General features: G+C 40.0%; 1 protein-coding gene across 1 annotated transcript in view; it reads left to right on the top strand.

Moving 5' to 3' along the window:
* abcc8 (ATP-binding cassette, sub-family C (CFTR/MRP), member 8) overlaps positions 1–17,366 on the top strand; it is a 56,224-nt gene that overhangs the window by 26,571 nt on the left and 12,287 nt on the right. The window contains exons 14-26 of the mRNA XM_030732203.1: positions 495–609; positions 816–935; positions 1,909–1,981; positions 2,103–2,208; positions 7,874–7,906; positions 10,301–10,339; positions 10,660–10,758; positions 12,382–12,466; positions 12,787–12,867; positions 14,014–14,151; positions 14,330–14,455; positions 14,677–14,773; positions 16,287–16,534. Coding sequence (XP_030588063.1) covers positions 495–609; positions 816–935; positions 1,909–1,981; positions 2,103–2,208; positions 7,874–7,906; positions 10,301–10,339; positions 10,660–10,758; positions 12,382–12,466; positions 12,787–12,867; positions 14,014–14,151; positions 14,330–14,455; positions 14,677–14,773; positions 16,287–16,534 — 1,360 coding nt within the window. The remainder of the gene's footprint in view (positions 1–494; positions 610–815; positions 936–1,908; positions 1,982–2,102; positions 2,209–7,873; positions 7,907–10,300; positions 10,340–10,659; positions 10,759–12,381; positions 12,467–12,786; positions 12,868–14,013; positions 14,152–14,329; positions 14,456–14,676; positions 14,774–16,286; positions 16,535–17,366) is intronic.

Raw genomic sequence — 17,366 nt, 5'->3', positions numbered from 1 at the left:
ACCAGCTGGTAAAAGTCATCCCTAGTGAAGCATGTTGTATTGATTACCCAATCTGAATGGGTGAATGAAAGATGGGACACAGTAGGGTGCAGTTTTCTTCACATGAATGAAAGTGATCTAATTTAAATGCCACATTACTAGTACATTACTCCTGGCCGCCTCCTGGGTGAGGTGTTCCGGGCATGTCCCACCGGAAAGAGGCCCCGTGGTAGACCCAGGACACGCTGGAGAGATTATGTATCTCGGCTGGCCTGGGAACACCTTGGGGTCCCTCCGGATGAGCTGGAGGAGGTGGCTGGGGAGAGGGAAACCTGGGCTTCTCTGCTTAGGCTTCTGCCCCCGCGACCCGGCCCCGGATAAGCGGAAGAAAATGGATGGATGGATGGATGGATGGATGGATGGATTACTAGTACATGCTACTGGGAGTGGCTTTTTAAAAAAAAAAAAAAAAATCATTGCTTTAGTGCTTTTCTCCGCCTCTATTTTATTTGCAGTGTTCAGAAGCTCAGTGAGTTTTTTGCAAGTGATGAGATCGGAGATGAGCAGGAGCCCAAAGCATTGGTAACTTCTGGCTCCAGCAATCACAACCAAAATCGGTACCAGGCTGTGGTGAGTGCACGTGTGCTGAGTTTGCAAAAAGTGGACAATATCTCTTTCAAAGTGACTCCATTGAACATTTTCTTCCTCTATCTTACCACCATCCTCACTGTTACCTCTTTATCCTTTGTGCTGCATGTTTTACAACCCTCCTCTAGTCATCCTCTAAACCTTTCCCTTTGTCCTGTTCCTCCTCCTCTCTGTCCCGATACCTCCAGCCACTGAAGGTGGTGAATCGGAAACGCCCCCCACGGGATGATTGGAATAACTATGGCTCGCAGGGGAACCATGAAGGTGATGGACCCTTCCAGGATGTGGACCAAGACATCTGCATCAAGGTAATAGAGACAGTCAAGAAAGACCAATGAGCCATCCTCTAGACTGGGCTGCAGGTGATGTAGATATGACAGGCTGGTCAGGAATCGGACGCAGTGCTTCTTATCACAACTAAAGCAGTGGTGGTGTTGCATTAACTGACTTCTGAAATTTACATTTACCATTTGTTAAAGATTAGCTGGTGGGAAGTGAACACACTTTCCCTGTTACCTTTAGAAAACTATTTATTTTATTTTTTTTGCAATGTTGTCTTAGATTGTATTTCAGTTGTGGGCTACACATGTTCCTGTTTTGTTTTTTTTTAATCTAGATGCTGTTTGTTCTGTATCTATATTTATCCAAAAAAAAAAAAAAAACGAGATATGATAGTTTTTTTTTAATCACAAATGTTCTGTAGGTTTCACATTCCCCTTCCACACTGGATCAAAGTCTTCTGAGTAGCACATCACTGCTTTTCAAAATCATTTTCAAAGCCAAACCAGTTGGCTTGAAATGTCATCATCACAGCACAGTGTGCATATCGTGCACCATATTTTGGACGCTGATCAGATTTTGAGTAGACACATTTTTTTGAGTAAAAATATTTTTTATTTTTTACACTCTGCAGTGCCTACATTTGGACTGATTTGCTTAAGATTAGCATTTGCTTAAGGGTTGCCATCCAGATATTAATACTTGATTGGCTGTATGTGCAATTTTCAATAATGTAGGAAATCTAAGCATTTTGACACATGCCATGCAATCATTTGCTTTCATTCTCTGCATGTAACCTAAATATTCTGGAAGAAAGCAAACAACACCAGTTATCCTTCTTCCCCAGCATGACATGAATAAGAATTAGGCAACAGTTTTTTTTATTTCACAGGCAGTATGCATCATTTCAAAAAGGATGACGTGTTTGCTGTTGGTTTGTCAAAGAGAGGAGTTATTCTTTCTTTGATGTATTTGCTGGTTGAGCCTGTGCCATCTTTTCAGATAACAAATGGTTATTTCACCTGGGTCGATGGCACACCAACACTTTCAAATGTGGACATCAAGATTCCCTTTGGTGAGTATCAGGCAGTGCCATATACAAGCTGTCTGTCCTGCGCCTCACTTCTTTCTTTATCCAGTTGTTTTACATACTCGTTCACTCAGTACTGTTGCCTTTCCTTCATGAAATCTCTCAGGGAAGCTTACTATGATTGTGGGCCAGGTGGGTTGTGGAAAATCATCTTTGCTACTGGCAGCACTGGGCGAGATGCAGAAAGTATCAGGAACTGTCACCTGGAACAGGTCAGCTGTATTTCTTTTACTTATTATTTGATGTTTTCAAAAATATGTGGTAATCAGTTGTGAAATGTGATTCTGAATCTCTGTTTTTAGATCTGAATAAGTAAAGTTTGTGTTGCTTCATCAGCTTAAGAAAGTGAGGTGCAGTATGTAGGTCTGCAGTGAATCACTGATGCTGAAATTTGATTAAAAAATGAACATAATGGCAATACTTCTTCAAACTGCAGCACACTGGAAGAACAATGAACGTGATTTAGTATTGTAATTATTTGATATTTTTTATGATTAGGATTCTTCAAGAGAACAGTGCAGATCTCATTAGCATGATAGTGTTTAACAGCAGGCACTCCAGTACATCAATCACCCCTCCCATCCATTCAATTACAAGGCAAGAAGACAAATGCACCACTAGGGAAACACATGTCACTACTGCATCTCATACAGTTCATTCTATAAAATCAAATTCAGTCCAGAGGTGAAAGGTTAATTTCAGGTAATGTGCTACCCATAGAGGCCCAAACCACTCTAGCTGATCCCACATCATGTTTTCCTTCTCCATCCTCAGCCTGCGTTCCTTTCCGACATGTGCTTTTCCAAACCTAGCTGATAATTGATCCGTTGTGGGCACATTTGTTCTTTTATTTATGTGTTGTTGTGCAAATATTAAATCTGTGCTGCTGACAGGGCAGTTACCAACAAAATCAGACTTTCAAGCACCCTGTTTCCATGACACAGCAATATAACATAAATGGATTTGTAGGTCAGTGAAATGAGCCGATATAGCAGCTTTCCTTTTTTTATGGTTGGGTGGAACAGCGTGGAAGAATGTGGGCATCCTTTTGTGCACCACTGACCCAGATACAGTTGACTGCATTTGGTAAAAAACTGGTTTGCAGGGGCTGCAGGCTAGAAACCCACCTCCTCACATCTGGGTATGCCTTTCTAGCACTTATTTCTTTATTTTCCTCAGAAATAATTTTCTAGTTGTTGACATCTGGCTCATGTTTCCCAGTTGAATTAATTTATCCCAACAAATGTTTTTTCTAAATGAATGATTCCAGATCAAAGCAAAAAATTTTAAGGCAAAACTCTTTGAATCAGATCATCAGTTCAGCAAATAAAGTCTGTGAGAAATTAATTTATTGAAAATTATTAAAGACTTTTGGTCAAATAATAATATTTTTTTATTTACTATGTGGCTAATAAAAATAGGACAAGCCAAAAGAGATAGCAGCTGAACTGAATTTGTACAATTTCATTACATACTGTATGTATTATAAGTAAAGAGTGATCCATCCATTCACAAATAAGAGTGATTGTTACACTGTGCTAAACGAAGATGTTGTAATGTCTGTAGCTTCCCATTGGACAGTAAACGCACTGTGCGCTGTTGCAGCCTCTTCCTGATTAGACAAATTTCAACAGATTAAATCTTTTGAAGTGAGAATCTTTTCTTCATTGTAATCTGGATTATTTTTACCTAATAGTTTGAACACAGTTTAATAAGAAATACTTATTAAATTAAAAATATTTATGTTTATTAAAATATTAAAGGTTTTTAATAAAACTAAATAAGTAAATAAAAACAGTCTGCTTACTTTAGTTCAGCATGTCATGTAGTTGTTGATCTGTTCTGGTCCATAGACTGTGTAGAAAAAATGGACATAGCCACCATGACATTACCTGTTGTTTTTGGGTGCTGTATCTGTTTTGGCTGCCACCAATTTAGTTTTTGGAGTGCAGAGTTATCAACTAACAGTAGCAAGTTTGGTTTGGAAGTGCTGGGTTGAAATGCAAAGATTCACAAATCTGCTATTTACTGCTAACTAGCAGAGCAATCAAATACTGCAATTTTACCTGCCAAAACTGAAGCACAAACTTCTTGAAGGGGCTGTACCACGAAGCAAGCAATCTTATTTGTTAGATTGTTCCACTAAAAATCATCTAAAAGGCACCAACATTCACACTGATGGAGAGGTCCAGATCAGTGAGTCAGTTAAGTGGAGATGAGGCCCAGCAGACAGTGATTGGCTGCAACTCTTTTTCTTAGGACACTTGTCCAGGAGGACACACCTCTAATTCCAGTATCCAGCTAGAGGTGTGAAGTGTAGGCTGTGTGGCAGGCAGGGCTAGACCCCAATGTAGGACACGTGAGAAGAGAGTGGAATTCAAAAACAGCTTTAATGCAAAATACAAAAGCACAGAATCCCAATCCAAGTTAGGGAGTGTCCATAATACAAAAACCTTGGAGCACCTGAAGGGAAAACTCAAAAGAAGGGCAAACACAACAATGATGCAACAAAGAGCTAAACAAGACACAGACAATATAAGCATAACATAAGGTAACGAGAAGATTGGAAACATCTGGGGAGCACAGGTGATCAAAATTACACTGATGAAACAAAGAAAGCAAAACTAAACACAGTGCACATGAAACAGGACCCTATCACAATAAGACAGGAAATGACAAACACTGGAACACAGACATTCAAACCTGACACCAGGACAGGACGATAAACACAGACACAGCTGGCTTCACACATGAGGGCCTGAGGATAAAACACAGAGACAGGCAAGACTAGGGTAGACACAGAAACAAAGCACAGACTTGACACAACACCGGAAGTAAAACTAAAGATAGAACACATAAGACAAGGGACGAAGACACAGAGGGACAAGATCAACACTGGAACACAGAGACATGGGGATCACAAGAAGAACAAAAGGAAAGAGGAATGCAATACAATACTGCAACTATAACAAACTAAAAAAAAACAATAAGTAAACTCAGAACACAGAAGAAATATAACAATGAAAAAACCAAAACACGGGGCAAACAGCCCAGGACCATGACAAGATGAGTCATAAAAAAAGTTGCTGCTTGTTCTGGACTTTCAAGCTGAAAATAAGTTGAGAATATGAACTTTTGCTTATTTTATGACAACTCACTTGCATTGTTTTCCTTTTTTTTCCTGATTTGATGGATTTGTATTTAGTTCATTTAGTGACCCAGTTATCCTGTTTGCTTTTTGGTGCCCTTGGACTCTTTTTCTGAAAAGGTCCTAATCCTGCTGCAGATGTGGATCATTGGTTTCAGCCAAACAAAACCCAGTGGGTCTAGAAAAGCAGACCACAGTTAAAATAGCACAACCCAAAGTGAATCCTCATATCGTGCCAAATGGATTCTGGGAGTTATTAGCCTCTCTGAATGTCTTGTCACCTACCTAGGATGGCGCTGCTATCAGTCTCCATTTGTCACCAAACTTTAGACTCTTCCACTTGATTGTCACAATGTCCCTGGCAGTCAAACACACACTCACACGCTCCTTCTGAGTTGATGCCAAGACTGTGCTGGCACTCCCTCTGATATTAAGTTGGAATGAACTCCAAGCATGCCAAGTGCTTGAGTGTCTGACTTATCATCTGTCCCTGGGAGTCTAAGGTGCTGTCAATTAGAGTTTGCCCTGCTGTAGTATTCAGGCACATAATCAGAGCACTTTTTCCTCTGTTTCCCCCATTTTTGCTGTTATTGTTGTGCAATATACTGTATCACTAAGACACACACACATAAACGTACAGGTTAAATGAGTGCAGCTTGTGCCTGGCAGGGGCTGAACACATGACCAATCAGAAGCGTGAGCATGTGAGCTTCTCAGATATATAAAGACAGTCTCATAGACTTGGCGGTAATTGGTGATTCAGAGTCAGCTGTTCGTGACCGGCCGATGGTGTTTATGACTGCAATGCCTTGTGTGAGCTCACCATGCTCAGACATGTGTCTGTTTCATCAAGCATTAAAACCTATTCTGGTCACTTGAAAAAAAAAAAGGGGGTCTTAACACAAGGGCCATTGAACAGCTGTCATGGAGGTTCCTCATTAGATTGCCTTTCCCCGTGTTCACGGAAGTTATGTGTTCCTGAGTGCTTTAACAATTTCTTGTCCACCTTGGCTTACAGATCGAAACAGAACGTCCTTAACCTTTGAAAACTAAAGCTTCTGGTTTTATTTTTAAATCAGCTTTGTTTGCCTTTTCTGAGCTGTAGCTGCATGTGACATTGCAGCGACTGGGAATCTTAGTGAGACCGTATGACTGAGCCATTAGAAGGAAGACAGACTTGAGTCTCTCTTTGCAGCAGTACTTGATTTTAATATGGTCTGATAAGATTTTAATTAAATGAACCCTGCTGAATTACAGGCCACAGAGGATGCCAGCTTTCCTGTTGGATGTGACTATACTATAAAAACTCAGTTAATCTCTTCCATTGGTGGGAAACCACACATACACATTTCATTGCCCACCTGCTCCCTCTGGCTCCTGTTGTTGTCTTCAACTCTCTGCTCTCTTAATCCAAATATGGCACAGAGCAGGGGGCATATGGGGTTTCTCTGTGGTTAAAGTACAGGACTATTTGCATCTTGACCTCAATATCCAGTCAAAATGCACTTTACTGTTGAAGACTGTGAAGTTTGTGGTAAATTTATCCAGCTTGACTTTGAAGGTTAGACTTTAGTTCCTTGCTGCTGATAGAAAGTGTCAAATGTGACTCCATTATAAATTGTCCTCCAGCACAACCTCGGGTCCTTCAAAATGTTGATTGACGAGATGGGGAAATCTCTTTCTAGCTCAATCAGACATAAAAGCTGTAAGTCATCAGCTCCATCATGATTACGCAGTTGTTGTAATGGCTGCAGGAAAAACAACACACTCAAGTTTCCGTCTTTAAGTGTCATCAGGTGATTTTGTGTGATTAGGTGACTCAATACAAAGATGAGAACAGACATGGAAGTGCGTGATCATGGCTGTTTGCTTGTTTCCCAGCAAGGTTGAGATGGCACGGGTAGAAGAAGAAGCCATTAGTTATTTATTTATTTGTGGACATCTATATCTCTTTATTCAAAATTGCAAAATCCTTATAGTTTGGCCAAATGGTTAACACATTGTTGGAGCATAATGGCTATTGCAATCTTGTATTATTTAGATGGACAGTATATGGTCCTAGTGTGCTAATTATTTTATGTTAGTTGCTCCATTCTAAATTATTGGCTTGTTTTTAAATCAAAGAACCTGAAGGAGTAATGCAGTTTCTAGTAGACAAAATATTGTTGCTTTTAGGAGGAAAAAACTGAAACTATGAATAAATATTTTCCAAGTAAACAACATTTTCATTTTGGCTTATCACATCCTGAATAGATTTGCTGTCTCTGTTTGCGTCTACTTGTTTTTACACAGTCTGTAACAACCGCGTTTACACGTGAGAGTGCGCCATGTCTGAGCCTCTAAATATCAGTCAGTCCTCCTAACAGCTGTGCCCTCTGGCTGATGTTAATGCTGCTGCAGTAAACTTTGGGTAAATCTCTCCAGTTGTCCTCAGATGTGATCGGAGTCACCTTCTCAGGACAAGTGTGAGAGGTGTCAACTTGTCAAACCTAAAAATACACCGCAGCTTCAGCTGAGCATGTGCAAAGCCAAAAACAGCCAGTCACATCCTAATGAATTTTAGGGTAAGAACTGTGAATGTTTGTTGCAGTAAATGTTAAAATAAAGAGCCACAATTAACAAATTTCCCTTGGCCTTTAATAAAAAAAAAACAACCAAACAAACAAACAAACAAACAAAAAAGTTGCAGAGTTACATACTAGTAATATATATTTTTCTATTATTTACAGCTTGCCAAACCTGGAGTCTGAGGGGGATGAAAGGTAAGTGCTGCAAGTAGCGAGTGCAAATAATCATGTATTTTAGTCAGGCCTTAAAGCTCTCAGACAGGTTCGGCTGTATTCTGTGTGGACTATTTTGAATGAGAAAGCTATTTGACTGAGCTGCCGCTCAGAAACAATAGTGAACAGTACAAATCAGTATTATAAATAGAGCACTGTTGACAGTTCTGAATTATCAGTGGGTTAGCTAACACATATGGAAGCCTTATTATAGCACACTGTAGCTGATTGTTTCTGAGCTTTCTCACTCTGGACCCACATGTGTGAACAGTAAGTATTTGTGTATTTGTATTTGTGTCAAGTATTTGTGTCATGTTTATTTTTGAAGGCTGATGTTTCGTCACTAACTGATGCCTCTGTTTCTGTCTAAGCCGACGCTGACTGAACATGAAACTCTTTGCTGTGTGTGTGTCTTATAATAGCACAATGGTTTATGGGTAGGAGGGGAAGAAGCAAAACAAAAAAACCCCAAGGCAACACAGATCTTATCTTTGTTTTCATAGGCTAGTTGGGTCACAGTGACTGGAGACAGATTCAGTTGTGTTAAAATAATGCAACTTACTGCCCTGTAAAGTTATTAAGGCAATTTAAAAGTAAGTTAAAAGCAGTTTTCACCAACTCACAACACTAATGAAAAGCCATTTTACCTGTGACCATTTTTTTCAGCTCCCAAGCCATCCAAATGCTGAACAAACCTACCTCCTGGACCTGCTCTACCGCCTAAGCAGAATCAGCACTTATTCATCACACATGATGCACTACTGCCATTATACACACTTGTACTTTATACACATACATGATTGTTTTCTATAATCTGTATTTTTTGAATTGTCTAAGAGTCGCTGTCGACCATGAAAAAGTTCCTTAATATACGCTGATATAACGCTGATTCTGATTTGGAGCACCATTACACCCCATCAATATTAGGGCAGCTTTAAGTTTATTCAATTAGGAAATGTGGTTAATTTATTCAGCCTGGCTTCAAAGATTAGACTTCAGTTTCTTGCTGCTGATAAAAAACATGCCAAAGTCTCCCTTGGGAAAGATACTGATTCCCAAATTACTCCCGAGTGTGTCTGATCTTTACTCTAACTAAGCTCTCAGTGCTCAGTTGGAGCAGAAAGGCACTACATAAATACATAGTACTGTTTATATATTGATATAGTTAAAATTTTTGTTTTCTTTTGCCATAAAACAATTAGCACAGAGCTAGGACACAGAAAAGTCTCATATTATTCAGTGCAAAGCTTGAGGCTGAGCATGGTGAGTTATATTGGCAGGAAAAGGGGAAACAAATTGTTTTTGTATTGAATAAAAAAAAATACTCCATATTTTATTGTCACACAAAAGAAATTATAAATCATTTAACCACAGTATTTATCATCTACAAGCATAAGTTCATTGACAATAATAAATATATTCTATAAGATGAAAACAGCACTGGATAGCCCTCGGCTGAGCACTAATGTTGTGCTGTGTTTTGGCTGCTGTTTGTGGTTCGATAGAAGGAAAATTGTTCTGTCATGAAAATGCTTAAAGCAAGGATTGGGATTTTTTTTTTTTTTCAGTAACTACATCATAATTCCTGGAAAGAGACATCGATGCAGAGTTATTACAGTGTATTTTCTTTGCTGCTTTGAACGTCACAATGTGAGTGCAGTTTACTTCCATTATAATTCGATTATAATCAGCAGAATGCAAAGATTTCTCCCTATATGTAATATTGAGTTGAAGTGTTCCTATGAGTAAAGTACATCAAAATTAAAGAGTTCAGCTGTCAGCAGTTCTTATTAATCAGTACTGGCACAGTGCTAAACACAAACTCAGATCTGTCTGTTTATTTTTGAAGTTTACAAGTTTTTTGTGCACAGGTACGCACAAATCATATTTTTTTCTCAACTCAAACAGTTTACCTCACTTGTAAACTACTGTAGTAACAGCAGCTTACAGTGAGAGACAAGATAAATAAGGTACCAGTGAACAGCCACAAACATACACACAAGAGCCACAGACCTAGTACTAATCTCAGCCAGAGGAATTAGATCCTCAGAGAACTGCAGGCATCACAATCCAAACGGGCTGATGCTGATTTCCAGTTCAGCAAATTACAGGAAGCAAAACTGGGAGGGGGTGGGGTGTGGGCGTTATTTTAGGAAGCATCAGATCACTGCTAATGATAGATTTGCTCATGTAGGGCAGTGGTTGGCCTGTTTGTGTTGGGAAGGAAGAGTAGACGGGTTAGTGAGTGTGTTTGTTTTTTGTTAATCATTACAGGAATACGGTGGCGTCAACGGTTTATTTCAGGGGGAACGGTGCTTGTCTAATTATTTGGGTGTGTCTCTAATGTGTCCTGTGTGTTTGGTATTTTCTCTGCAGTCCCACAGACAAAGATGCAGCAGGTGATGGAGACATCAGGTGAGCACAGTCTCCATGGTGATGTATCACAATTAATAGCAGACCTATTAGAGCTGTATTTGTGGTTGTTATCTGGAAATCCACTGAAGATAATCAAGAACTAGCTATACCATCTGCTAATATAATTGTCCCAGACCCTTGGCTAGATATTGACACAAATCCACAAATACGCCAACGTTGTTAATGATCCCAGAGGTTAAACAGATCGTCACCCATGTGTGAAACTATACACTTATTAAGAAGTAAAATGTAAACATAAAGAGATTATTGTGTTTGTTTGACCCTGAATGAACTGTGCTTGTGTTGTAAATCTCTGGTAGGAAGAGATGCCCTGTGGCCTACGCTTCCCAGAAGCCCTGGCTACTGAACACCACAGTGGTGGAGAACATCACCTTTGAGATGCCTATGATAAAATCAAGGTAAGACCTCATAGCTGCACTGCAGTGTTTAAAAAACAATGGTATGATGCTTAAATCTTGGTGACCTTTTTGGTGGATGTTGCTGTTGGTTTGAGAGCACTGCGCTCTACTAGTAGAATCAGATGTAAAATAACCAAGGATACTTTTTATATGTTTGGTTTGTTTGTGAATAAACTTTATGCAGGTTTTACTGCATTACTGACTGAGTCTTAATGAGGTGCAACTAATAAAATGAGTGCAGTAAATATCTGAGTTGCAGATTTCCAGCCTTGTGGTTTTCACTGCAAACTCTCATCTTAATATTTTTTGCCTTTGTTTTCATTTTTATGTTCATTAGTACTTCCATAAGTAACCAGCGTGTAAGCTCTTCCCTACATTGATCACTGAATTTTATGTTGTTGTTACTGTATTGCTACAACAGCTGTGATCACAAAGAAAGTTAAGATGACATCCAGAGTTGTTCATTATAAGAAGGTGATCCACTTTCTGCCAAGTCAAGCTGTTTAGCCAAATTAAAGCCAACAACCTTTCTGCTCCTTCCAGCCACTGTAGTAAATTGGATGTGAATGGTCAATAGTTCGGTTATGAACCCTGCAACTAAACTGTCTTGACACTGAAACCCCTGAAGCTTGAAGTTTTCCTCCTCCTGTGTTGTGATGCAGAGTGGCTCCAGTTTCACTCGGTGTCGTAGTCACCTGTGGAGGGGCAATTAAAATACACACATTTTCTTAACACATGTGCCGTTCTCATCCACACAGCAAATGGTGTTTCTCAAAGGTCGCTTGCATTCATGGCCATCTTGGCTCTCTGCGGATCTAATGGACTGTTTTTGATCAAATATGTTTAATGGACTGCGGTGCTTTGTTGCTGTGGAGATGTTCAATAAAACAGAGTCTCCTGCCTCGTTCTGTCTCCACTGTTCTGCTGCGCTTTCTGCTTTATCCAGCAAAATCCAGATTAGCCCTGGGCTGCAGCAGGTGTTTCCATGAATTTCCCAGCTATTTGATCAAGGCTATTGTAACCTGTCATGTTTGTTATTGTAACACACTTGCTTTTATTTGTGCAACAGTTGGTTCAATTTATGTGCTGATAAAATTATCCAGTGTTTTGGTTATTAGGAAATGCAGTGGAGGTGCAGCTTCTTCATTATGATTCGCTTTTTTAAAAAAAACCTCACAGGTTCTGGAAGATGTCTGTGAGTTAACTAAACTTCCCACAGATATTAGAGCAGAGTAGTTCAGTATTTTCTGGGCGAAGATAGTATTTTTAAAGCATAACCTTCTCAAGCTACGTGCATTTTTACTAAAGAATTGAATCTATGTGGGTTGCCTTAAATAGATGGTGAAGAAATTCTGGTCTCTCTGTCGAAATCGTTTGTCTCTTTATTTTTTATCACTGTGGTGTTGAAGCGTCTCTGATCACCCCCTCTGGACAAAATCTTTCAAGCTGAACCACAGAAGCTGCTATTTTCATTTTCCTCTCTTCTCTCTCATGTGTTTATATGTGAATGTAAATGAATGGCCCACAAGATCACAATGAGCAGGGCTGTAGTTTCCCTTCTGGCTGGTATTATCAGCTGCTCTCTGCCCTCATCTGTATTCTGTCTCTGTTTGTGCCTGCCAGATACAAAGCTGTCATCGAGGCCTGCTCTCTAGAGCCTGACATTGACATTCTTCCACAGGGGGACCAGACAGAGATCGGGGAACGGGTCAGTATCACAGTAATATTTGAGTTTCTCCCTCTTTATTCTGAATGTCTGGCTGTATCTCCCACAGTGGCTCGCTATATTGCAGAATCATTTGTCATCGTTACTGTGCAGCGAGGATTTGATGTTTGCGTGTGCGGGAAACTAGACTGACCCTGTTCAGCTAGAGCACTGTCATGTTGGATTTCTTCATGCACCACTCGTGCAGGAAATAAACCCTGGTCTCCTTTGTTCATATAAGGGAGAGAGACACATATATTTATGAATATTATTAATTCTTCTTTGTGTTGAAGCCTTGTACATTTTGCTGTCCTATGATGCAGGGTATCATCCTATCAGGTGGACAGAAACAGCGAATCAGTGTGGCCAGAGCCTTGTACCAGCAGACCAACGTTGTGTTTCTGGTGAGACTGCACACAAAAATAACTGAACAGATAAAAAGGATGGCTTATCTGGTTGCACCGGCGATTTATCAGCATTCAGTGAGAAACTGTTTCTGAAGCTCTACCTGAAGGTGCAGATGTGATTCTCTTTCTGATGGCTTCCTGTGTGACAAATGTAGCAACACAGTCTAAGAAGCCCAGAGCAGAAGGTTTATTTTCCACTAAACAATAATAATAATTTTGTTTCAAATGGATCTTACCAAGGCTGCAACTAACTTTTATTTTTGCTGTCAATTTTTGTGTTACTCATTTTCTCAATTAATACATTAAATGTTAGAAATATTCAACGACAATCACAGCACAATTTCTCTTAGAAGTGGAAGAAGATGGATGGATGGATGGATGGATGGATGGATGGATGGATGGATAATATAATTATGTTTCACTGACACTCTACAACCTTATATGATAAATCATTTTTAAATGGAGTAGCACTTATATAGCACTTGTCCACTACTGAGCTCTCAGTGTTTTTACTATAAGTGACATTAGCCCATTCTTGCAGCATTTAAGTGCACTCACATTCTATTGGATGATCGGCAGCATTTGGGGTTCAGTATCTTGCCCAAGGGCACATTGACCTATCAGCTGGTAGATGACACACCTAATGAACCAGACTTTTAGATTACAGCTAAAAATAATCTAAATTAATATTTAATGTTGTAGTGTAACGCATCCTGAACTTCAAAATACCCCAAATATGAGGGTATTTTCCTTTATGCACCTTCAACACCATCAGCTTCTCATTTCTATCCACAAAAGCTGAATTATACATAATATATTATAATGTCATCGTGTTGCCTAGCAACAACAACAGTGGGCTGAAATGACCCATTATTTCCATATATGTTCCTCACAGTAGTGTTGTATAATTGTAGCCAACAGCACTAACAGTCCAAACAATATTGTAGCATGGGCATGTACTAGTGTAAGTAATATATAAGGGAATATAAGTAATTAAGGTAATATTGCTTATTGATTAAGAAAAATTCCAACACACAAAGAAGACTTGAATCATGTTTTCAGGACGTTCATATGTACTTATTGTTTTGATTTCTTCTACCCTTCTGGGCCTTTTTCAACTAACGTATGTTTGTGTGTTTGTAGGACGATCCTTTTTCTGCCTTGGACATCCATCTGAGCGACCATCTGATGCAGGATGGCATCCTGAAGCTCCTGAGAGAAGAGAAGAGGACAGTGGTGTTGGTCACACACAAACTGCAGTATCTACCCCATGCAGACTGGGTAAGAGCTGATAAGACTGTCCATCTGTGATGCCAGATATATTAAGACATTTTATTGTTTCATTTGTGATGCACTTTATTGCTCAAAGATCCCAAAGCACATAGAGATTGATTGGCAGTCTCAGCTAAGTACAGATCACATTTTTTCTATCTGCTTGTGTCTGTGTGGTTATTATTAGATAATTGCCATGAAAGATGGCACTATCCAGACTGAGGGGACTCTGAAGGACATCCAGAACTCTGAGCCTGAACTTTTTGAGCAGTGGAAAACCCTGATGAACAGACAGGACCAGGAGTTTGAGAAGGTAATTAATGGCTGCAAAGACAAAGTGTGATTGAGTCTTTAATAATGTTTAATCAGCTGCAAAATTCATTAATTTGTTTCATTTGAACACTTTTTATTAGATTGAGGCAAGGCACAAAGTCCAGTGCTGCCTGGAAAGAAAGTTAGATCACCTGGGTGTTTGTTAGACATGTTTTTAGTATGCTGAAATAAATTCAATATTTATCTGCATCTCTCCTTCAGGAAACGGTGGCAGAGAATATGACCGACCTGGAGAGGAAAAACCTGCGGAGGGCCATGTACTCGAGAGAGGCCGCCAAGACTGAAGAGGATGAAGAAGGTGAGAAGACACAGGAAACAATCATGACAACAGCAGCTGGAATGAGTGCTGTGGGTGCTTCTCAGCCTGACATTAATCCTTATGTTTACCCTTAGTGATAGGTGCAGGATGTCATTTCCCTTCTCCTGTTAAGGAGTAGCATGTTTTACATTAAACCTTATTCAGCTTATTTTAATATCAACATCCTTTGTAATGTCTGGAGCGATTTGAATGACTCCTAATTCCCTGTGTTTGATTCCTTCCCATCTATGCAGTGCAAACGTTGCATGGATGTTAAGTACTCTTCTTCTTCTTCTCTTGGTTTGCTCTCTTGTCTTTCAGCTTCTCTTTTGACCTTTTCAGCAACCAGATATGTCACCGTGTAATTTCCCACGGCCTCCTGCTGTGGTTAACCACTGAATCTGATCCTTTGTCTGTGTCTGTCTCTGCTGTTAAATGCGCACCTGCAATTAAAAGATGCTAAGGTGCACTGGCTGTACTCTTTATCTGTGTTCTGTGTTGTCTCCCGTGTGCTGGTGGCACCCCGGGGTGGACTTGTGCGATGGCTCCAGCCGCCCTCGTGTTCGATCGAGCAGGTGTGGCCAGAAAGCATGGTTTGAAGAAAAAAAAAAAAGAGCTAAAACAGAAAAACGCGTGTGTGGCATTGTGACGCTGCTAGCAAACTGCAGATGTGTTTGCTTCTGTATTTTAGAATCTCATCATCCATTTTCTTGCTTTTTTTCCCCCAAAAACATTTGTCACTCTTGCTCCTGAAAGCCTACTTAGTGTGAGCATGACTGTAGTTGAGACTAGAAGCTGTTTCTTTAGCCCTGCCACTCATCATTTCCCTTTCTTTTCCTCCCTTATTCTTTTGCTTCCTCTCCACCTCCAGCTTGTCTGAGCCTCTCAGACGCCCACATGTAGCAACGTGCTCCAAAGCTTGCTGTTTGATGTGATGTGATATATTTAAATCAGAGGTGGGAAAAAGGTTGGAGGTCATTACATTATCTCTTCACCCCCTGGTCAGTGTGTCGTTGTTGCTCTGTTGCTCTTGAAAAACATGCCATTCATGGGAATGAGCGTCTGCTTTTTTTTGTGGAGTATAGCTTCTGTAGTCTGTAGTGTGCTTTCTCCTCTCCTTTGGACCTCTTGTCTCTTATTTCTTCGCTTCTCTCCTTTCCTGTGCTAGTAGTGGATTGTCAGACTAGCACAGGAGATGAAATATTGAGCAATGTGTCAGAAAAGGAAAGAGGACAGAGAGAGAAAGCGAAGGTAATGAAATATTATGGAAGAAGGGTAAGAAGGAGAGACAGAAATGTCATGAGCATCTGAGCTGTGAGTAGCAGCAGAGCGTAGCACAGTGAGACAGAAATAAACAAATTTACAGAAGATAAGAAAAATGTGTGAAAGGAAGCTAAAGTACAGTCCTTATTCCTTGCAAAAAAGATAACTCGGCCTAATTAGAAGCTCACACTTGGCTGAAAACCTAAAAATAGCTCTTTAACATTGCAACTCATCTCTGTTTCAACCCCAGAGGAATCTTTGGAGAGCGATGAGGATGATAACCTTTCGCAGGTAATGCGCCAGCGAGCTACCATCCCCTGGCGCTCCTGCGGCACCTACCTGTCATCTGCTGGGCTTCTCTTGCTCAGCCTGCTACTCCTGTCACAGCTCTTCAAACATTCCCTCATGGTGGCCATCGACTACTGGCTGGCCCACTGGACGTCGCATGTCATCACAGCCAAGATAGACGCCACAGCTCACAACTGTACCGTCGTGCAGGTGAGGGGATGGACAGTTCAGCTTTAGATTAAGACAAGTCCAGAGTTTTTTAGAGCCATAAAGTATGCTCCGCTTGATTGCCACTGCCTTTTTTTTGGAGCATTAATATAATTAGTGGGTGATTTTTGACAAGATCCATCTGGTGGGATGAATCTAAAGGACACAAATTTAAATTATTATATAAAATGCTGGATTACTTTGTGCCTTTTGGCCTTAAAATGTCAGACAAATTCAGAAATTATGAGGTCAAAACATGTCACTTTTAGACTTGAAGCACTTTTATGTCGAAAGGATCATAATCCAAAAATATTTGGAAACATGCTTTTCTGTAAAAGTAAAATATCAACTAATGTCTGATGTTTTATAAAGAGAATCATTAATTGATAAGTTTAGAAAAGAATTGGGAGCATTAATTTCAAATTGTTTATTTAAAAAAAAGGGGGGCAAAACAGTCACTGATTGTAGGCCAGCGTAAGTTACATAACAGCTTTGTCACTAATGCTCCAGTGGTTCTCAGTTAGGCAGAGCTGACCTACAACACAAACACAGGCTCTGCCAAATCCAGATGGAGCGTTCACCAACACACCCTGAAGAAACGGCAGCTCGGCCTCTTCTGAATATTAAAGCAGAACTAATGTATTTATAGAAAGTCGGTGTCCAAATGGAAAATGAGTTAAAAGCATGTATAAGGTTTGATGTGAATGCCAGCTGAAGTGCTTTCATTTATGTGGATGGACAGTTAAATTTGAACTCAGAAATCTGAGTGGGTAAAAAAATTACCTCAAGTAAACCCTGCCACCTATAATGTATTTTGTTCACCCTTTTCCTACTT

The sequence above is a fragment of the Archocentrus centrarchus genome, chromosome 6, assembly GCF_007364275.1.
Source record: "Archocentrus centrarchus isolate MPI-CPG fArcCen1 chromosome 6, fArcCen1, whole genome shotgun sequence".
Taxonomy (NCBI): domain Eukaryota; kingdom Metazoa; phylum Chordata; class Actinopteri; order Cichliformes; family Cichlidae; genus Archocentrus; species Archocentrus centrarchus.
Note: the sequence above shows the minus strand (reverse complement) of the source record. Positions and strands in the feature narration are given on the sequence as shown.